Source organism: Microtus pennsylvanicus, chromosome 3 (genome assembly GCF_037038515.1).
Source record: "Microtus pennsylvanicus isolate mMicPen1 chromosome 3, mMicPen1.hap1, whole genome shotgun sequence".
NCBI classification, from domain to species: Eukaryota; Metazoa; Chordata; class Mammalia; order Rodentia; family Cricetidae; genus Microtus; species Microtus pennsylvanicus.
Window position 1 is genome coordinate 56,988,384 of NC_134581.1, and position 22,002 is coordinate 57,010,385.

The window sequence follows — 22,002 nt, forward strand, 5'->3', positions numbered from 1 at the left end:
TAAAGTAGGCATGTCCTAAAGCCTCCCTTCTTTACCTGACCTTGAAGGATGGGGACAAGCCAGCTAAACCGTGGTCCTAGAGCAAGGCATTTCAGATTTGGGAGTCAGTGTGTTAGGATCCAGGTTGGGAGGCAGAGGGCAGCGCTGGAAAAGGCCTGAGCATGGCAGAGTCCAGGAACTGACACCTGCCCTTGAGGCCCAGCTTTCTTCTAGGCCCTCTGCACTCAGCGGTAAAGTGAATGCATGCTATATTGGCCAGCAAATGGAGCGCCAGGGCCAGGCCTTACATTCTTTCTAATGGGACTGCCTGCCTTCTAATCCCCAGAAACCCCACCCCCTGGCTACCTGAGTGAAGATGGAGAAACTAGTGACCACCAGATGAACCACAGCATGGACGCAGGTCAGTAGTAGTGACTTGCCCCTCCCTTCTGCCCCCCTGCTTTCCTGCCTGCCTGCTGTCTATAGAGCACTCCTCGTGTGCCTCGTACGTCACTGGAGATACACAGGGGCACAAAGTTGTTTTCCTGACAGTGTAGCCTGGCCATGTGGGTGAGGTGCTGGCAGAGGGTGGGAGAAGGGCTCCCACACCCAGAGCAGTGCAGGTGAGCAGGGAGGAAAACCTGCGTGGAGGAACAGCCCTTTCTGGTGGCCAGCAAAGACACCAGAAGCAACTGTTATTATTATTTTTTTTTCAAATGTAGTGGACAAATGAGATTGGCAAGCCCCTGCTGGGAGGGACTGGGCCGAGTTTTCTCTTGCTGCGGTCCCAGATGTTTCCTGTGTCATATGTTATGGGACCAAATTGCTTCCAAACGAGCAGCTTCTTGAACAGAGCCCCAGCTGCCACACGGGACCTGCTCGGCATTGTGTGGTGGGTGAGGAGGGAGAGAGCAGATGTTCCCACGATGGCGGGCTGCCTCACGCACAGACCACAAGAGTTTACACAATCCACAGGAGGGTAGAAGAGGGTTACATATGCGGCAGAAGCACAGTCACGGGGGTATTGTGCTTTTAGGTCAAGCATGCCCCCAGACATACCCATCCAGGCCTGTGGCTGGCAGCATGGACCCAGCTGAGTGCACGGGAGACCTTCCTGTACTCAGTGCCAAGTGACCACTGCAAACTTGCAGCTACGGGCAGTGAGCCAGCTAGGCAGCCTCCCTCCAGCTGCAGAGCTTCTCCTCAGCCCCCCCCCCCCTGTGTGTAGAAAGACCATTATAAACAAACATAATCAGAGAGGTCTGTATGTGGGAAGGACTAGTCAGGCATGCTTTCACTGGCTCCAAGCTGCTTGCACCCTTCATTGTCTTTCTGTCCCATTATACCGTGTCCCCTCTCCTATCTCTCTCTCTTTCTCCATGCAAAGCTCTGGGGGGCCAGGGTTTGTGTACCCAGCTAACCTAGGCATGGATGGGCAAAGGTCTCTCTTTGTCCCTTGGTTTTCCTCAAAGTAGCCTGTTTGGCTCCTAGTCCAATTGCTAATGGGCTTGTCTTCTCTATCAGGTGAGGTGTGGAGGTGTCTCTGGTCTGAGGGTCACCAAAGTCACCCTCAGGTCTTGCCTGGCAGCATATGTGCCCTTTCAGAAAACCTTGACCTTCATGATTTGAGCTACTGCAAAATAGGAAACAACTATTGAAGGTTTCCTGTATGCCAATCCTGGCATTAATCTTTTTTTTTAATGTAACCATCTTATACTTAATTTATATAGTTCAATAGATGATTATTCCCTTCTTTGTACCAGGGGAAAAATTAAGGCCCCATAATGTAATATATTTTTACCAAAACTACAGCCAAAGTTATGGCTATATGTAGCAAGCTTTTCAAGCACCATTATGGCCTCCAGAATTGTTTCTTATCTCCACCGGGTCAGGTGCTGCCACAGGGGAGGAGAGAAAGCCTGTGACCTGGTCTTTACCCTCAGAGTTCAGAGCTCTTCTGTTGGGGTGAAATAAAAGAGCCCCAGGGACAGCTCAAGGCAACTTCAGGGCTCAGCCTCAAGGTCTGGTGGATGTCAGGGGGTGGGGCCAGGCTGCAAGACATTCATAAATAAGTAACTGCACTCCAAGGCACACGGGAACAAAGGAGGGTAGGATGGGGCCCTGTGGAAAGGCCGCCACTAGCTTTCTTTGAAGACTGGTGTGTGTGTATGTGCGTGCATGCGTGCGTGTGTAAATTTTCTTGGTAGCTGGGGCAGAGAGAAGATCAAAGTGTGAATTCGGTAGAATCCTGCCTTGCACAAAGTATCAAGTCAGTTGCTGAGTTGCAGGATTTCTGAGGCTGGGTCTGTGAATTTCCTGAGGTGATCTCGGGTACCTTAGAGCTAGACTGTGGAGTTGGGCAGTGTGGGAGGGAGAGAGGAAGGCTGCCCCTCCACAGTACCGGGCTGTGAGGCATAGGAATGTGTATCTTTACCCTTTCATTTCCTCAGGATAGTCAGCTGTCCCTGAGGGCAGGTGTGTGTGCTGGCCTAGCCGAGCCCACCACAGCCTGTGCTGGAGGGGCCCTCTAAGGCTGGTTACTCAACCCACCCATTCCACAGAGAGGGCAGCTTGCCTAGATGTGTGGCGGGGAGTGTATGAGGCCAGGTCAAGGCTGGGTTGCTTAAGGTTTGGTCCAGGGCTTCCTTATGACATGGTGAGGGATCCTGTCTTGACTGTAGAATACTCCAACAACATCTTACAACTGCGTATCACCTTGCAGGCTCTCCAAACCTATCCCCGAATCCGATGTCCCCAGCACACAATAACTTGGGTGAGTATTCATCGGTAAGCTGGGGGCCGTTCCACTCCTGGCTGTAGCTCAGCTGATTGCCTGAGTGGGAAGGGACAGTGAAGGTGAGCCCTGACCCCCTCCGTCACCACCAGCCCAGCTTAACCCATGGGGTTTCTGGTTACAGTGATCCTGGGGTCACCTCAGAACAGGGAAACCCGAGATCAGTGGTGTCAGGAAAGACAGCCTATGCTGGGGTTCGTGTTTCCCCTGGGCGGCATTCAGACGTGAGTGAACGAAATCTCCCAGACCTCAGGCCCAGGAGACAGGGCCTCAGCCAGCCAAACGCATGTGTGTGGCTTGGGGCAAAGCCACAGGCGGCTGCCCAGACTCAGCCCCCGGCTCCCAGAAGCTTGTTTCAGACACACGGTGGGATTTCAGCTGAGTTTATCATCTCATAATAACTTGTTATTAAAGCAGCAACATATAAGGAATTTGGGGGAAAAGCAATGTGCCCACGATCGCACTGCCCAGCACAACTGTTTTATCATGGTCTGTCTGGTGTTTGTGGGGCAGTGTATACATGTGTACTGTGCCACTGAAGCCATGGCCCGTCTGATCCTCTACAAATGCGTTTCTCCATTTGGAAGTCTTGATTATCACTGTACTATCTCACGATGTTTCTATCAGCTGACCCCACTGTTCCCACAACAATCTTCAGCTGTTGGACACAGGTCAGCGTTCTGAGGGTCACCCTGCCAGCCTGCCAGAATCCTTCCAGCGTAGGGGAGGGAGACTCTTCAGGAGTCCTTGGGGCTAGAAACGGCAGAAGGGCTCAGAACAGATGAGATGTCTGTGTTTTTATCAAAGGTAGCTTTGGATATTCTGGTCTGTAGTTTGGGTTCATTGGGGGCGGGGCAGGGCTGGGGTTAAGGCTGGCACTTGCTCTCTGGCCCAGGAAAAGCAGTTGATCATGGTGGGACACTTTGGAGCAGAGCACACTGGACAGGCTGGTGTGCCCATTTGTTTCAAGACCTTGGCCGATAATGTTGGCGAAAACTCCTCATTCGGAATACTGGGAAACACGTAAAGAGTCTTTGAAAAGTGCCGACGGGTGGGCGGAGCAAAACATGACTTTGAGATACAGTTTAAATCTTTGGAGTGTAATCTCGAGCTTGGCTGAGGGAAGGTCACATTCTTGATAGTGGAGGCCCGAGTTATTGAAAACAAACCAAGACTAGATGCCACTAAAGGCCGATCAGGGGCGTCCAGCTTTGGGGATGAGCTGCTTTAGATTTATTTCTGGAGCCATTTCACCTTAAGTGTTCAGGCAGGTGCCACTGGGAAAGCCATCAAGGTCACAGACCAGTCTGCCGGTGGCAGCAGCCTCAGGCTAGAATTTTCTGACTTAGGATCCCTCATGTGCATTTAAATCTTCGACCTGGGGTGCAGGCTGGGAGGAGGGTGAGCCAGGGCAGAATAATGACGGGACAAGTGTTTCCTGGGGGCCCTTCGGGGTACCCTGAAGGCTGGTCTTCATAACCATGGCAGAAGCGTGGTCACTTTTCATGTCACAGCTCAGGAGAGCCTCCTCGATTCATACCCTGTGTAGATACTAGGATCCGGGGCAGTCATTCTCAACACTTCTAATGCTGTGGCCCTATAATATAGTCGCCATATTGTAACCCCCAGCCATAAAATTATCTTTGTTTCTACTCTATAACTGTAATTTGGTTGCTGTTAAGAATCGTAATATAAATATTGGTGTTTCCTGATAGTCTCAGGTGACCCCCATGAAAGGGTTGTTTGACACCCCCCCCCAAGGGGGTTGAGACCCGTGGGTTGAGAACCACTGGTCTAGAGCCATGCTAGAAACATGGTCACAACATGACCACACCTGTATTTCCCTATGGAGCTGAGGGAGCAGGCATAGAAGCGGGGACTATGCCCAAGAGGAAGCCATAAGCAATGTGCTGGGCAGACTCAGCCCAGACTCACCTTGGGCCAGGTGGACATTGGAAAATAGAACGAGATGAGAGATGAGGGACATTGCAGATGGAGGAGCAGGTGTGCTCCGAGGAAGTCACCAATGTGGTTATCAGCTAGCAGGAAGGGCAGGGGCAAGGTGCAGCTGCGTCTTGAATGCAATGTCACTCTGCTTCCCTGCCCTCACAGCAGGAGGTTGTGGGTGTGCTGGAGGGGTTGTGGTGAGATCCTAAGAGCACCATCATAGAGGAAATCTGACCACTATGTAGCCTATAAATTTGATGAGGCGTTCCTGGAGGAAAACCAGAAAGAAACCCAAGTAGTTGGTGGGCGTCCTAAGGGAAGCTAAGGTTCACACGCTAGAGAAATACGAAAGGCCGTTTCAAGAAGTGGCTGTGGACCTGTGCGCACAGGACGGGGACCATAAGGAAGCCTGCCCTGATGAGGTGTGATGGGCCTAGAGAGAACTGCCAGAGGTCTCTATGCTCCATGGAACCTCCCTGGGAAGTCTGGGAGGCAGGGGCCCAAGGCAGGTAAGTTGTAACCATTGCTTTGTGTTTGCTGTTAGTCCAAGGCATTGATAGAGAGCACACGCTACCTGTGTGAAGCCCCCCACCCCCAAGTTCTGTGGTGAGCAGCATAGCAAGACCTCCAGGAAGCCCATAGGAAGGGGTCCAGTCCATCTCCTGTCCTTCCCACAAAGACTGCTAGGTACTTCTCTCCCTTACCCACTGACCATTCCAGCAAGTCCATTCAGGAATGCCACTGAAGGTTTGGCTGACATCATAGGAGTGGGTGGATTGGGTAGAGAGAGGACCCTGGCTCAGGAGAGAGCCAGAGACATAGGCGGAAGGGGACACTGGGGACAGAAGACAAGAGCCTGAGGCCAGGAGGAGGATAGGGTTATGGGCACAGTGGCCAGGAGGTAGAGGTGCTGAAAGCCAGTGACAGCAGAGGAGACTTCTCAGGAGTGCAAAATGAGATGTCAGAAGAGCTGAGGAGGGGCATCAGGAGCTTGGGAGCAACCGTCACAGAACAGTCAGAGGTATGTGGTGCAGGAGAGCCGCAGGCTGAAGGGCATGCAGAAGGGGGCTGTTGAGGTAGCAAAAGCCGCACCCTTTGTGATTGGTGACTAGGTACCCCAAACTGCAGAATGGAGATCAGAACACCAAGAGTGTTGTCTTAGTTAGGGTTACCATTTCTGCAATGAAACCATGATCAGCAGATTGGGGAGAAGGGGTTTGTTTGGCTAATACTTCCACATCATAGTCCATCACTGAGGGAAGTTAGGACAGGAACTCAAACAGGGCAGGAGCCTGGAGGCAGGAGTGGATGCAGAGGCCATGTAGGGGCATTAACTTGGTTTATTCCTCATGGCTTGCTGAGCCTGCTTTCTTAGAGAACCCAGGACCACCAGCCCAATGATGGTCACACCTACAATGGGCTGGGCCCTCTCACACCCATCGCTAAGAAAGAAAATGCACTACAGGCTTGCCCAAAGCCCCTGCTCTGCAAAACAAAGGGCCCAGGGGTTCCCCAGGGTTAGCCTCTTCTGGAGACATTTTCTCAGCTGAGGTTCTCTTCTCTCAGACGACTATAGCTTATATCAAGCTGATGTAATTCTAGCCAGCAGGGTGCTTTCTAGAAAAAGATGGGGACATCTCAAGATTACAGGTATGTCTTTGAAAGGTCTTGTTATGAGATTATTATGCAGAGAAAATGTACCACATCTGGTTATGGCTTCCATTTTCTTCCCCGCTCAGGCCCCAGCTCAGGTCTGGGGAAGAATGAACTTCTCAAAATCAGCGGTGCAGTGACATGAGAGACAAGGCCCAAAGGCAGGACTGAGCCCCAGCCGGGCATGGTGCGCAGAGGTTGACCCTGGGGAACCCCTGGGCCCTTTGTTTTGCAGAGCAGGGGCTGTGAGCTGGGCTGGGCATGTTTCTGTTCAGACACATCATGCTGGGTGGGTCACCTGAAATTTCCCAAGTGTCTAAGTCAGGAAGATTGAGGAAAACAGGGGAAGGAAGCAGCAGGTTAGGGAAAGGTGACCTTCTGGTGAGTAAGTTGTTCCCTGTCACAGTGACACATGTAGGGTGTGCCTGGGCTGAGGAAACTGAGGTCCTTGTAAGAGCCCAACATAACAGAGAGCTGAGCCTATTGTGGTAATGGCTTCCAGGAGTGCCCATGACAGGGTGAGCCTTCCTCTGCTGGGTTAGGTCTGGGCTGGGTGGCAGGATCCGAAGCTCACCCCTCTCCCCCCACCCCTCACCTCCTCACCCCCTGGAATGACGAGAAGCCAGCAGGATTCATGCTGCCAGACACAGTACTTCTTAAAGGCCAGCTGCAGCCTTCAGTGGCTTATGGAAACACAGGCAGAGGCTTGGGTAAGGGACTTGCTAGGTATAGCTGTGCACACACAAGGACCTGAGTTCAGACCCCGAGAACCCATGTAATGCTGGATGTGGGAGCATTTGTCTGCACTCCCAGCGCTCCTACAGCAAGAGACTCCTGGCCAGCTGAACAGGAGACAGGTGGGGACTGGCATCTGAGTTTGTCCTGAGGCACATGCGCATATCGCTCGCGCTCTCTCTCTCTCTCTCTCTCTCTCTCTCTCTCTCTCTCTCTCTCTCTCTCTCTCTCTCTCTCTCTCTCACACACACACACACACACACACACACACACACACACACACACACAAACAGGATGGCAGGAAATCAGCTGCCACAGGGGTCTGGTTTTCAGCCCCTGCTGTTTGCCTGACTTAGTAAACTTGTCTGAGGTCAGAGCAGCTTCTACTCCTTCCTCCATATGTCCTAGCTCTTTGCCTCAACCTGGGAGGCAGGGTGAAGTGAGGACCCAGGTGCTGGGGCCACGGAAGGCCAACGCCCCCCAGCACAGGAGATGCTCTAGTTGCTGGGCATGAATTACTTTCATGAGAGGAATGTCTCATGTCACCGGTACTGGCCCTTGCAGGTCAGGGTCATACGATGGGGATGGACTCTCCAGTGGAAGCAAACAGCTAAGGAAGAAACAGCCAGAAGGGCTATGGGGTCAGAAGGTAGAATCTTCAAGACTGAGGCAGAGTCACCCTTCATGGGTGGGGAGGGCCCAGACTAGCCAGGACATCTCTGCTTTGACCTCAAGTACTGTGGTACCCACCGTACAGACCTTTACCCATCGCCTGCCTGAGGTTCAGGAGAAAGCTGACGTGCCCCCCCTCCTCTCCTCTGCTTCTGCCGACTGGAATCTTTTGCACATGTTTTTAATAGGCACCCCTTAATCCAAGTGTCGCCTTCTGGGTTTTATTCTGTTTTCTTTTCCTTAAACAAAACACAGAGTCTGTGCCAGCTTGGAATGGGGCTCAGAACTGAAGCCAGCCAATGCGTTAGGCTGGCCAGGGGCCAGCGGAGAACTGAGTGCCCATGCCAGTCGAGAAGCCTGGCTGACACCATGCTGGTGGAGGTGGCGGCCCTGATGGCTAGTGCGGAGGTTTCGTGTCTTCAACACCTCCGCTCTGGGAAGAGATTAGCAGGGACTGGGCTGAATGGAGTCAAGGTCTCCTCTAACATCCCAGGTGTGTGGAAGCCTTGGTCTGGCAGAGCAAACCCATATATATTCCTTGGGGTGTCATCCATGGAGCCCCCAATCTCCTGCAGTCTTGCTGCCAGATGGGCCTTTGAACAGTAGCTTTTCAGGGCCTCTGTAAACCACTTCTGCACTTATTGGGGGACTCTGGGACCTGGGGTGTTCTCACTCGGGGAGGGAATGGCATGGTGGCTGGAGCAGCTAAGCCCATGTTGGCTAGATCTTGAAGCACAGTTTGTCCAAACCTTGGTAGATCAGGAAGCAGAGCATGGAACCAGAACTCAGGGCAGGCTGTAACCCTCCAGGCCTGCATCCAGGGACCTACATCTGCCAGCTTGGCCCTGTGTCCCAGAGGTTTCATAACCTCCTTAAACAGCACCGCCAGCTAGGGACCAAGTATTCAATTGTATGAGGCTAGGGGGCACATTTTAGGCCCAAACCTTAACAACTCTGTTCCCTTTTTGTTTGATCTTCTAAGAAGCTCATAGTCGAGCTGAGTGCGGTCAGTGGCTGCTATCACATTCTTGTACCAGCCATGGCTCTTGTCTCTCCAGAGTCCTGACTTTTTCTAGAAAAGATTTGTGGGGGGTGGGAAGGGCTACCATTGCAGGGGGAAATAGTAACTATATTTTTTGCTATACACCCGCTGTAGCAAAAGTGCCTGAAGGAAAAAGCCAGGGCTGATATGTGGGGAGGGAGGGAGAGAGGGAACTCAAAGGCACAGCCTTGCAGAGAATTAAAAGGGGGCTACCCTAGTTGGCCCTGTTACTGAGTCAGAGAGACAGGCACCCTTTGAAGTGGCAACCTTTGAGCTGTTGTGCCCTGGTGCCATTACATAGCTGCTATGAGTCCGGAAGGCGTGTCCATCTGAGTCCAGATTCTCTACTGGGTTATTTAGGGTGCCTGGAGGGAGGGGTCACAGAGGTGTTTGGGGGAGAGAGGGTATAGATCTGCCTGGAAGGGCCGCCTTCCATGAAGCTTCCCCTTCCCCAGAACACTGCTCTTCCAGGTATGACAGACACTCTGGGGGGGGGGGGGTGCCAGGCTTTGTTTGGATCGGTGGTGTCAGTGTTCCTGGGAACCTTAACACCAGCTCTCTTGTGCCTGGACTAAGCCTATGAAATCCTAAGCATGACTTTGGAATTTGGGGGTGAGGACTTTGTTATACACGTTACTAAGGAAGCCAGGGATGACCTGGATCAGCCAAAGCTGTTGCCTCTTTAGGTTGAAACATGGCAGAAACACAGGGACTAACACGGCCAGCTTTAGCTATCTTCTAGAACCATCCTTGATATAAATGAGGAAACAGACCAGAGTGGAAGGTCATGTCCCCAGGGACACAGTTCAAGATAGGTGACCCTTGGGCAGTAGCAGCTAGCAGCACCAACAGGTCACCTGCCCATTTTAAACTTTGGCTAGCACTGGGCTTTATTTTTTCTTTTTCTTTTATTAACAAATTGTCCAAAGCAGCATAGCTCACATTCTAGTGGCTAAATTGTTTAGAATCTAGCTTATCTCATTGGAATGTGGAAGCGTGGAGCAAGGCCAGGACCGGACGTGGCTGCTGTGGCTCAGTCCAGCCTCAGGAGCCAGGGGCACAGGCCACAGCTGCTCCTGTCTCGTCGCTCCCCTTCTCTGCACGGTAGCTTTGATCCTCTGCTTCCTTCCCCTCGGCCTCTCGCTCAACCGCTCAACCACCGTGAGAAGAGAAGGAGGGGAGGAAGCTTTGCCCATCTGCATCTGGAAGGTCAAGACAGGACCAGGGTGTTCCCAGGTTCCTAGGCAAGGTTATTATCGCTGTTGGTACCTTATACTGCTTGCTGCATGCCCATCTATTACTAGAGTTAGCTCAGGGAATCCACCAATAGCTCCAGTGGCATAGAGGATGTGACCATGGGCAGGGGCGATACAGAGCCTGACACAGGGAGCGTGAATGAATTATTCCGAGATCTGGTTCAACATAAAGGGTGGTGGCTTTTTGGTGGGGAGTGCTTCCAACCCCTGGAACACATCTGGCAGTGTCTAGGAATGGTTTTTATTGTCAGGACTTGGGAGGATGAGGTAAATATATGCTATTAGTATCCAGTGGCTTGGAGGCTGAGGATGCATTTGACCATCCCATAATACCTGGCCCACCTTTCTCCCAAGCAGTCATCTGCCCTAGCTTAGGGCATGCTGACCCTGCAGCTGGCTCTGGCAGTGTGCACTATGTGAAGATGGGGGCTATGTCCCCGCCTCACTCTTACAAGGATCATTTACTTTGCACTGCAAGAGATCCTGGCCACTGTACCACTAGGGGCCATCCAGGCCCTCCCCTGTGGGCAACACAGCATCTGCTGTTCTTTTTGACTGGGCACTTAGGAGATACTGAGCACAGGTCCCAGCAGCTCTCTACTTCAGCAGACAGGATTCTCAGGCCAGTGCTGAGCCATCCCTATTCCCTTCTTACTAGAGCCCCATGCACCGGAGGAGAGGGGACTCTAGGACCTCACAGTCAAGTGAGATAGTCACTTACGGATATTAGCCCTCACAAAGGCACACACAATCACCAGGTGGTTGCAGGAACACGAGAATATTCCAGGTTGGGGGTGTAGGTCTGAGATGGGTGGCCACGAAGAGCAGGGCTTGAGGCTCCTCCCCAGGGCCAGCAGGGCAGCTACAGTGGGAGGAGCATCTGGGGGTGGTGCCTAGCTCGCAGGAAGTCCTGCAGGAGGCTGTAGGCTTCTGAGGGAAGAGCTGGCAGAAGCCAGCCTGCTGAGGGGACCCTGCCAGCGGCATGCTGTAGAGGTGTGCGGGTTGGGGCAGGGCTGTTGGTCCCAGGGCAGCCGTGGGTGTGGGGGCCCATTACCAATGTGCCGCCTCGTGAGCTCCAGTGGAAAGCTGGGCTATTGAGAGGACTTGACTTCTTTTGAAGCAGTCCCCAGCTGTCATAGGAGAGAGTCGGCCCTCATGTGGTCAGTCTTACCTTGAGGAGCACCTAGTTGAGGCTGTACAACCACAAAAACAACAAAATCCTCAGAGCTGCTTTGTGTCCCGTCATCCCAACAGCTGGCAGCTACGTCAAGATGGGCCCTGGTTTCTGCTGTGACACATGGCCAGTCCTGTTCCGGACCCTGGTCTGCATGTTCACACATGAGGTGCTGCTGCACTCGTGAGGCCACTGTGGCCATGTCATTACAGATGCCAGAGGAACAAACTGCTGCTCCTCAGGCCAAGTGGCACCAAAACAAAAGCCCTTTGGAGGCAGAGATTGACGTGGGCTCCTCTGAGGATCCCAGAAGAGAGAGTAGGAGGTGACTTTTGAAGGTGGCACGGCCCCATACCACATCCAGAGCATACCTAGGGCTGCTCATAGTGCTGCACCTGGTGCTGGCTGGTCCTGACCTGTTTCGTGTCTGAGCTAGCCTGTCTCCAAAGGCTGCTTCTGTTCACAGGAAGGCTAAACCCTATGGAGCAGGGTATGTGTAGGCCCAAAAGAAAAGAACCCAGTACTGCTTCCCTTGGAATCTGGCAGGGTCTCCCTCAGACCCTGAGGACCTTAGTCCCTGGTATGGCAATGGAAATTGGGAGGAGGGGGCAACGGAGGAGAAAGTCTTTTAGAGCTTCTGTAGGTACCATCTGACTTGGCACACTCCATGTCTCTGCAGACCTACAGCCAGTGACCTACTGCGAGCCGGCCTTCTGGTGCTCCATCTCCTACTATGAGCTAAACCAGCGAGTTGGGGAGACATTCCACGCCTCACAGCCATCCATGACAGTGGATGGCTTCACTGATCCCTCCAACTCTGAGCGCTTCTGCCTGGGCCTGCTGTCCAATGTCAACCGGAACGCAGCTGTGGAGCTCACGAGACGGCACATTGGTAATGGGCCCCCACACCCACGGCTGCGTCTTGGGGAGACACCCGCCCCCAGCACCGAGTGCCATGGGACCTAGATGAGAGGAGGTGGGAGTGTGGAGTAGGCAGTGTATAGATATGTCACCTGAGCATACACACAGGACTTTGGTCTTCAAGTCCAGCTGTTTCCTGGCACTCTGGGCCTCTCCTAAGCATAAGGGGGCATCCCCCACTGGGCAGAGCTCAATGTTTATATAACCGCTGGAGTGCTGAGCCAATTGAAAATTAATTTCTGTCCATCTGGGTTGGATTTAGGTGATGAAGGGAAGGCAAGAGTTGCACTAGGGAACCACGTGAAGCGAGGGCCCTGTGGCAAGGAGCCAGAGAGGGGTGATGTCTCAGTAGCACCCTAGCTTCACCAGAGCACTTCTGTGCCCGCTGTTGGGGTGGGACTAGAGCAGTGGGGTGGCAGCAGCTGTCCTCACCAGACACTGTGGCAGTCACCACTGAGGTAGGTGATTACCACTGTCCTCTACACAGGAGCTTAGGCTGGGACTGGGCACAGGCTCCTTCCCTTGCCACCTATTTCAGCTGCTTTAGGAACCCCGAGCTGCCCGTCACATTCTCCCACTTGGCTTTGGGCTGGGCTCTGGGCTTCTCTTATCTGGAGCAGCCCCCTCCCCAGCTAGCCTTGTTGCCCTGTGGGTCGGTCTCTCTGACCCAGTGTCTCTTGACTTTCCTAGGGAGAGGCGTGCGGCTCTACTACATTGGAGGGGAGGTCTTTGCAGAGTGCCTCAGTGACAGCGCGATTTTTGTTCAGTCACCCAACTGCAACCAGCGCTATGGCTGGCACCCTGCCACCGTCTGCAAGATCCCCCCAGGTAGGTAAGCCCCTGAGGTGCTGCCTTGGGCCATGGCCCCTGGGGCTTTTTTGCCTTTCCTCCACATTGGTGTCTGCATTGTTGACACTCTGTACCTGTCTGTCCTCCTGTACCATGGAAGCTCACGAGATCAGAGGTGCTATCTAGCTAATCTCTAACCCAGGGCACCCTCCAACACCCACGGGTGTGCACTGGTGTCTTTCCATCAGCAAACAGAGGAGACGCAGGGTCTGTGGCAGGAACTGGAGCAGGATGAAGAGTGGACAGGGATGCTCCTGCACCACAGCTGTATAGACCCAGGCTATTCAAGATGAAGACGGGGAATGTGACACAGGGCGCTAAGACCCAGGCCAGCAGCTGATAGGGAGAAATCGGGGAGGGCATCCTGGAGGAAACATTAGGTGCCAGGAGAGGTGGGGTAAAGTTTTTGAGGGCAAGTGGCAGGAAGAACACCACAACAAGGGCATAGAAACGAAGGGCGAGATACTGGCTGGAGGCGCCATGTAAGGCAGGAGATGTTTAAAAGGCTTTCTGGGCTTTGGGTGAAGGGAGGAAGTTTGGGGTTTATTCTGGGGAGTTGAGGGATTTCTGAGGATGTCTCCTGGACCCCAAGAATGTCTAGGCTTGGACTCCACCACGGCAGAAAGCCAAAACACTCCTCATATATATATATATATCCTCATATATATAGCACGTGGCCTGTGTGTCCGGGCCATTGCTTGGGATATGTGTAGTTAGCTCCTTTTCCCGTTTGTGCTTAGTAGGTGATGGTGGAGTGGTGGGTTGTGGCCAGGTAAACCAAAGAACGCCGAGAATTTCAGCTAGGAATGGAGCTCTGCTTTGGCAGCTTTTGTGGTTTCATTCACAAAGCACACTCACTCCTCTGAACTCACTCTTCCTCTCCAGTAGCCCCTGGGGCTCGAAGAAAGGCTAGGGAGAGAATTCAGAGTGAACCACGCATCTAAGTCCCAGAGCTGGGAAGAAGCCACGGAAGGCTGGCCGACTAGTTAGTCCGGTGTTCAGTCTGTTGGCTCAGCTGGGGTGCAGCCCTGAGAATGGGTGTGGACTGAGCCTTGTTCTACCCACCCCCCTGGGAGCATGCAGGGGTGGAGGTGGAAGCTGGGTGGTATTCCCAGCCTGCCACCTACCCTGTCCACCTCCATCCCTGAAGGCTGAGGGGTCTCTGGTAGTGTCCTGTCAGCTTAGGGACAGTCAGGACCCAACTCCCCACCCCCACCAGACACACCAGATCACAAGGAGAGGCAGCAGAGTCACACAGCAGACAGGGTCTCTGCTGGTTCTCTGGTTCCTGGCATGGACTTTGGCCTTTATTTTCTGGGTCATGCTCTCTTGGCATTTGGGCAGCAGGATTTCAAACAAGGTTTATTTTCAGTATTATTTGTGCCTGTTTCTAGCTGTATTGTAGAGAATTAGGTACTTTGTTGTTGTCACATTGGCCCAAGCTTGAATGGAGAGGTCACCATGTGACTCAGCTCTCTTCCTCCACCCCAGCATGAGGCAGGGCCATCGGAGGAGCCTAGAGGAAGGTGCTTTCGACTCGAGAGAGTATCCATCCTTGTGTCAGTAGGCCCCACACCCACCTCGCTGCCCATGCCCTGCTGCTATACCAGTGAAGGAGCACCTGTGTCCAGGTGGCTACTACACCACAAGGCATTGGCCACCAGGCTCAGGTCCCTTGCCTCTCTGAACCAGAGTCCTGCCTCAGCCTCTCCAGACGATCCCTGTGTCATCCAAGCCCACTTCCAGGCTTCCTTCTTAGTATGTGGCTCCCCAGAGCGGGAGGAGGTGGCATCTGTGGGCCAGCCTTTGGTGCCCCTTGCATGTGCATCTCCCTGCTAGGGGTGTGCAGATCAAGTGTAGGAATGGAGAAGGCCCATCCTTACGTGAGCACAAAGCAGGTGGCCACCAAGTGGAGCCACCGTTTGCCACTTGAGGCGAGTGAATCGGGTCACTTGGGCGGGCCCAGGATTGCTGTATCTGACTGTCTGTGGTTGGCAGGCTGCAACCTGAAGATCTTCAACAACCAGGAATTCGCTGCCCTCCTGGCTCAGTCTGTCAACCAGGGCTTTGAGGCTGTCTACCAGCTGACTCGCATGTGCACCATCCGAATGAGCTTCGTCAAAGGCTGGGGCGCCGAGTACAGGTCAGTGACTGAGCTGCTTTTAGCAGGTGTTGGGGAGGAGCCAACTCTAGGCCATTGGCCTAGGTCCTCAGGGATCAGGGAGGCCAGGTATGGAGGCCAGGTACGGTGGCATGGTGGGGTGGCATAGTGGGGTGGCATAGTGGCTCAGCATTTCTGGGCTCAGTGTGGGGACACTGGAATTGTTCTTATAGAGATGTGGGAACTAAAGCCTATAGAGAGATAAGAACATGCATTAAGTGGAAAAGACATGTTCCATCCTGGCCTCTCCTGTGTTTTCAGTCTCTCTGGGGACAGACTCTCAGGGTGACTGGCTCCCTGACACTACCACTGGCTCCATCACTGTTAAACTCAACAAAGGAGGAGATTTGAGTGTTTATAAAGAACAACAACAAAAAAAAAAAACATTCCAGTTAGCACCAGTAACAGCCAGGCCTACCTGGTCTACTCACGAGGCCCTCAGACCGTCTAGACTTGGGCTAATGAGAATCTAGTCTCCTTTCCCCATAGTGGACAGGAGCATTCTCGGAGGCAGGGCCACATGCCCTTCTGTTCCATGCCTCCTCCCCAGCTCCCAAAGCAGACGGACACAGAGGTACCCACACATCAGCCGCAGCCAGCGCCTTGCGAGTTCCTCGCCCCTTCTCCATTTTTCCAGATGTTTGGAATCAGTTGTTTTGCAGTCATTCTGCACCCTGGCCAAACCCATTTCGATACTGGCTCCGGGCCACCGTGCATAATGAAATCCCGATGAGCGTGACTTATGGAAAGTCGGACTCCCAGCAGAGGATGGAGGTCAAATCCACCTTCTCTGTTTAGCTCTCAGAGCTGCTGTTCTTCTGGGGATGCCTCATGGTGTCAGTGAGCCAAGCACTTTGGGCCCTTTAATCTGAAACCCAGAGAGGGCAACCAGCAAGAACCCAAACGGTCAGACTGTGGAAGAACTTCCAGCCATGTTCTGATGACCCGGCCCAGAGGTCTGGCTGGAGAACTGCCTGAGCCAACCTTTTAGTTCAGGATTTACATCATTTAGGAAATGCGAGTGAAAGGTTAGAAAACTAATTCTTTAGAGCAAAATCCCCCAAGGCAGAGAACTGGGGAGGTCCACGGTCTTCAGGTCTTAGGTCTTCTCCCTAAGTATTCAGGCGAAGCACTTGATGATCAAAGAGGGGGACTCTCGGGATAGTGGCCCTGGATGTGCTGGCAGAAGCCCCTCTCTAGGGCACTGTATCACCATGCAGGGTACCATGGCAGCACACCCCGTCCTACACAGCTCGCTGCGTCACTGCCGCCTGGCAGCATGGCACAGCAGCCGAGTGGCGGGTGCGGCCCCTTCCCAGAACAGACATGCCCTCCTGCATTGTGGGCCAAACAGAGTAAGGTTTCAGGCCGGTTTTCTAAAGCAGCTGTAAGTGGGCCTGCATCCCAGTCCTCACCTCCAGCTGGCACCCGCATGTGGCCACAGCAGATAGCCTTTGCTCACTGGAGGCTTCTGGGAGCTTGCCTGCGAGCTGCGTCACCAAGTAGTCTGAATTTAGACAAAGTGCTCTGGAGGAAAAGAAATGTGTGGTGTGCCTTGGTTTTTCCAGTAATTGTTCCCCGGCTAGCTCTGCTGGTAAGATTTTCCAAAATAAGCTGTAGATGGGATTATAGCGGCACACTGGGGCCTGAGCATGTGGGCTGTCAGCACTTTGTGAAAACACCCTCCATCAGACAGACAGGCGTGACAACTGTGGGGCTGGCCCGGATTTGGGGAGGGGCTGCAGGGTACCTACCCAGGGGCAGAGCTGGGAGCCAGGGAGACCTTCATTCAGGCAGGCCATACATGGGGGCCTGTCACAGTTCTCCCTCCAGCAGAACCTGACTCAAAGCCCTCCTTGGCTGCATTATTGGTACACCTCTTGGCAGTATCTAGCATGAAAAGATCTCTGGCTTGAGGCGGCAAAAAGCAGTGTCCTGATGTACATGTGTCCTTCTGAATATTTTAAAGTCTCCCCATCTCTTCCCTCTCTCTACAGAAGACAGACAGTGACCAGTACCCCCTGTTGGATCGAGCTGCACCTGAATGGGCCCTTGCAGTGGCTGGACAAGGTCCTCACCCAGATGGGCTCCCCCAGTATCCGCTGTTCCAGTGTGTCTTAGAGATACTGGGAATGGAGGGAGTGGGCGGGGGAGGGTGGGCTTGGGGAAAATGGCCTTGGAAGAGAACTCCATCCAACTTGTTTTTGTCAAAGAAGACAACAAATTTCTCTCAACTAAGGCACCAACCTGTTTCTGAAACCACAAAAAAAAAAAACAAAAAAAATTCCCAGGGATGATTTTATGAACAGCTGTGTCTGCATATATGTGCCCCAGTTTGAAGCCCAAATCGTGGCTCCTGATCTGGTGGCTTGAGCTAGCAGGTGGTGCGTCGCCATCTGACTCCTGTTCAATGTCAGAGAGCTGGGATGTGACCGTCAAAGAGGGAAGTGCCTTTCTCAAGGGCTGGAGTGTACCTTTGGAAGAGCATCCTGGCTTTCGGAATCCGTGGATAAAAACTTCAATGGAGCATGCCCTGTGCCACCACTTCCACACAGAGGGTGTGCCTGGTGAACCGGATGGCCTACAGTGGCACTCTCCCCGCCCCCAGAATGCAGATGGGAACATGCCAGTGCGTAAAAGCTGGTGAGAGCCATTTCTTCATTGTCCTTTCTCCCTCGGAAGGACCTGCTGAAGCTCTGCTGGATGGGATGAATAGTTGTTGTTGTCACAGTGCTCTCAGATACGGATGCTGTCCAAGTGTTCCCAGAAAGCGGAGAGGGCAGTGGTGGAGCGCATGTCCGAGCGAGGTGGCACCACACTGAATGTGTCTCTGAAAGCTGGCACTGTATTTGGATGCATATGGTGTGCTGGTTTACAGAGCCAGTTGCATTAATGAAGTCACCTAGCACAGGCTCTTTGCAATGTCTTCTGTTTTATAAAGACAATGCTGTGTGTGTACATTGGCTGGAAGACCAGAGCGGACCCACCAACTGCTGCTTGCCCTGAGGTTTGGAAGCTGAGATTTACAGAAGCCAATTCACCAGAAGGTAAGACATCCCTAGGCAATCCGACAGGGGCAGATGAAAAAGGGCTATTACAATTATTTTACACCTTGGGAAATTGCAGGCTTGGCACAGAGAGGCCTGTCATCTTCACTCTGGGATGTAAGATTCCCCAACTTTGGTAAAGGACTGTCACCGAAAACTGCTGCAGTGATATTGTGCAGTGAGCACTGTTCCCAGTGGCAATGACAGAGAAAATGAGTATAAATTACTTCAACTGGAAAAAGAGCCCCTTTCCCTGCTTTTGTAGAACACAGCACACAGGATCGCTACCTGCAATTGGTACTTTCTTCTTGGCTGCTGCTTCTGTTGTGAAATGACCATCCACGTTTTCGTATGGATTTCCTGTGGAAGTCCTGTCTTGTTCCAGAAGGGAAGAAAGTGCACCCTCCAATGTGACCAATCTTCTGATGCTTCAGAGACTTTGGGGCACATTCTGATGTCTCTCCTGCAGACTCTTTTGGCCTCTGAAGCTCTGGGCAAGATGTTTCCAGTAGGCACGCTGTTCCCCAAGCCTCCTTCAGACACCTCCTCCGCAAGCTGCTGCTACAGAACCCAAAGGCAGTCCTGAATGCCTCCTCTCCCGAGAGGGCACAGACAGTGGGTGTGAACGCTGTGCCAGGCTTGAGACGGTCTGTGGACTGCTGCTTCAGACACAGGAAGTCCTTGGAACTGCCTGCATGTCACCCAAGCTCTGAGTCAGGCCCAGCACAAGGATGTTCTGATGGCTCCTACTGAAGCCATAGGCGGTGGTTCATGGGGACCTGTCTTGTCTACTTGCTGCCCAGTTCCCTAGGTGCCTGGCCAGAGAAGAGCTCCACGCAGCACAAATGGAGCCATCCATAGCCTGCTCTGTATCTGGAAATGCACAGGAGCCTGCAGTGCTCAGCGGACGGCTACTCTGCTGCTCCTGGGAGGCACAAAGTTGAGAGTATCTTTTTATTTTCTCTTCTTGCCAAAGGTTACTTCCTTGGCCCCCTTGCTTTATTGGCCAGTCGCTAGAGGATGTACAAAGAAATTCTAGGCAAGTACTCTTTGCATTCTGGAAAATAAAAGGCTTTGGAATCTAGAAAATGCCACTCCATCGTGGAGAATACAGGTCCTTTGGGTACGAGTAATCTAAGTGTCCTCCCAAGTTACCTTTCCATCTTGTCTTGCACGGACAGCACTTCTAAAGGACAGCTGGAAGTCAAGAGGAAAGCAGTGCAGCTGGCTGCTGTGGCCTTTGAAGTGTGGTTCCTTCAGGTGCCCTAACCGCATGTGCTGTGCCAGCCTCGGGTTTCTGCTGGCGCTGTGCAGAGATCCTCCTCTTCAGCAGCCCAGGGAGCTAACTGTATCCTGCTCCTCCAACTTCACTCGGTGCATGTGCAGGTAGCCCAGCCGTGCGGATTACAGGCCTGTGCCGGCATGTCATTGCAGCTGGCCACCTGCCAGGAGGCCTGTGGAAGACCTGGCATCTCGAGAAAAGCCTGGAGTGCACAGCAGGGACTCTCTTAGGAAGAACAAGGCTGCTGGCAGACTTCTCCACTGTCCTGAGAGTGTGCTGTATTTATTTTTATAGTCAGTGATTCTTTGCCTACCCGTTAATGTATTGAAATGAGCCGCGGTGCTTCAGGGTGCTGTGGTCTTGCTCTTCTACCTGCTTCTCAGAGACGGGATATATTCCAGGGCTTGATGTCTTCACTCTGACCACAGAAAGGTTTTCTTTAAGTAGTGTGTGTGGTCACACATGTGCCTGAGTTGTCTGGGGCAGAGGCAAATATCCGACTTCATTCTTAGAAAAAAATCAGAAATGGCAGCTTGGGGCTAAGTCCCTGAGAGGCTGGAAAGGCGCCTGCACCAGGAGGGCCACAGCCACAGCGCTGCACTGTATTTCTCACTGTGTGACTAAGTGGCTAGATGTTTGTGCCTTTACATTAGCCGGAGCCTGGTTGGAGTGCACTCGTATTTCTCATGAGTGGTCAGTGTTCCAATCACTTGGCCTCTTTTCAGCAACTTCCCAAGTGGGCAGGAAGCCACACACCAGGATGCGGGTCAAACATGAAGGTGTGCATTGCTGACGGGGTACTGGACGGAGAGGAACATGTTGATGCATGGCTATCACCTTCGAAACAGCCCCTGCAGCTGGCTTGTGTTAAGACAAAAGTGATGTTTAGCATTCTGCTGTCTGCATATTTATGTAACAAGTCTTTAAAGCCATTCAGATGGATAGGTATTTAATTTCTTAAAGACTGTTGTGAAGGTCTCTCCCCCAGGACAGCGACGGGCAGAGCTGGAACACAGCCAGCCCTGAACACGGATGGAGGCTGCAGTGGCTTTTTTGGCTCCTGATCCACAAACATCAGACCAGACTGGGTCAACAAGTGATGGCATGCGCGAACAGGCCGCTCTAGTCAAGCCCAGGCCCTCGAGAGCGAGCACGTCCTCTGCGCTGAAAACTTCACATAGAAATCGGAGCCATCTTTATCCCAGAAGCCTTTGCTGTTGCCAGGGCAGGTGGGCTGGTGTGGACTCTCGTGTGGGGATGCCTGGAGGCTGAGGTCGCTGTCACTATTCAGCCATCCAGGCCTTTAGTATCTTTGTAAAAAGCATGTATTTATAGTGTTTTAGATTTTTCTAACTTTTGTATCTTACAGCATTGTACCCCAATGTTAAAGAGCCGTGTCCCCTCTTCTTATAAGCGCCCTTCTAATAAACTTTTCACTGTAAAGCTCCTGGGGCAGGAGAGTAGTCTTATTCCTGCTGCTGTCTCTGGATAGACAGACTTAAAAGGGAGCCCCGGTGAGGTCCTGGGGGCTTCAGAACTCAGCAAACGCAAATACTACAACACTGTGCCTGACCCCACTGCCATGGTCTTCCAGGAATACCTGCCCTCGCTTCCTCACCAAGGGACCACACAGGACCAGCAGGGGTCCCTCAGATATGACACGAGTTCCACAGATACATACCCCTCTATTCCCCCTCTACACCAAGGCATTTGGCAAGTGACTGCAGGCTACTACCCCAGCCTGTCCTCTGCCATAGTGTCGTTGTGTCCCCCATGCCACTATATCCTCACAGAGACACACAAGAATTACAAGACTCAGGAGGCAGAGGCAGGAAGATCTCTGTGAGTTCAAGGCCAGCCTGATCTACAAGAGCTAGTTCCGGGACAGGCTCCAAAGCTACAGAGAAACCCTGTCTCGAAAAACCAAAAACAAGAATTACAAGGAATCCTGTAACTCCCAAGATGTCATTCTGAATCCTAAATTCAAAACAAGAATGAGACGTCAGCTTCTGTCCCGACTGAGGCTTCAGGAGATGTACCAAAATACCTTCCCCATCCTTCAGCCCCTCAGCAGCTCCTTGTGTTTCTTTGCCTCATCCCTCACCTACTTCTGAGGTTACAGTTGAACAACCCTCCCCTTTGCAAAGGCCCTGCCCCCTGAGCCTTCCTAGTTCTCCTTGGATCTGCCTTTTTCCTGAGCTTGCATCTCCTTTGTTCTTGGGTGTTCCCAGACTATGTGTGTGCTTATGACGATCTTCCATGAGTTCACCAAGCCTCAGGGTTTCCAGCCACATAAATGCTAGCGTCTCCTGTATCAGCCCTGAGCTTCCAACTTGGGGACAGAGGTCTGCTGGTCCATCAATTGTTCATGCTCACAATTCAGAAAACAGATTTACAAAATGATCATTGCAGACCATCACCCTGTAAACTGTATGGCAAAAGTTATTGTTTGGGGCTCCCCACCTCCATCTGCTCTCGAGTCTTCCCAGT

The 22,002-nt window shown here is 52.6% G+C and overlaps 1 protein-coding gene across 7 annotated transcripts in view; it reads left to right on the forward strand.

Annotated features, from left to right (window-relative positions):
• The window catches only part of Smad3 (SMAD family member 3), a 109,226-nt gene extending 88,267 nt beyond the window's left edge, over positions 1-20,959 (forward strand). For 5 of the 7 annotated variants that reach the window (XM_075965548.1, XM_075965554.1, XM_075965549.1 and 2 more), the window contains 6 exons: positions 326-400; positions 2,702-2,752; positions 11,932-12,144; positions 12,864-13,001; positions 15,021-15,165; positions 17,181-20,959. In XM_075965548.1, coding sequence (XP_075821663.1) covers positions 326-400; positions 2,702-2,752; positions 11,932-12,144; positions 12,864-13,001; positions 15,021-15,165; positions 17,181-17,304 — 746 coding nt within the window. In that variant the 3' untranslated portion in view covers positions 17,305-20,959. Of the gene's footprint in view, positions 1-159; positions 231-325; positions 401-2,701; positions 2,753-11,931; positions 12,145-12,863; positions 13,002-15,020; positions 15,166-17,180 lie in introns of those variants that run through there. The other 2 variants (XR_012910001.1, XM_075965553.1) reach the window with 2 other exon arrangements.
• The last annotated feature ends 1,043 nt before the right edge of the window (positions 20,960-22,002 follow it).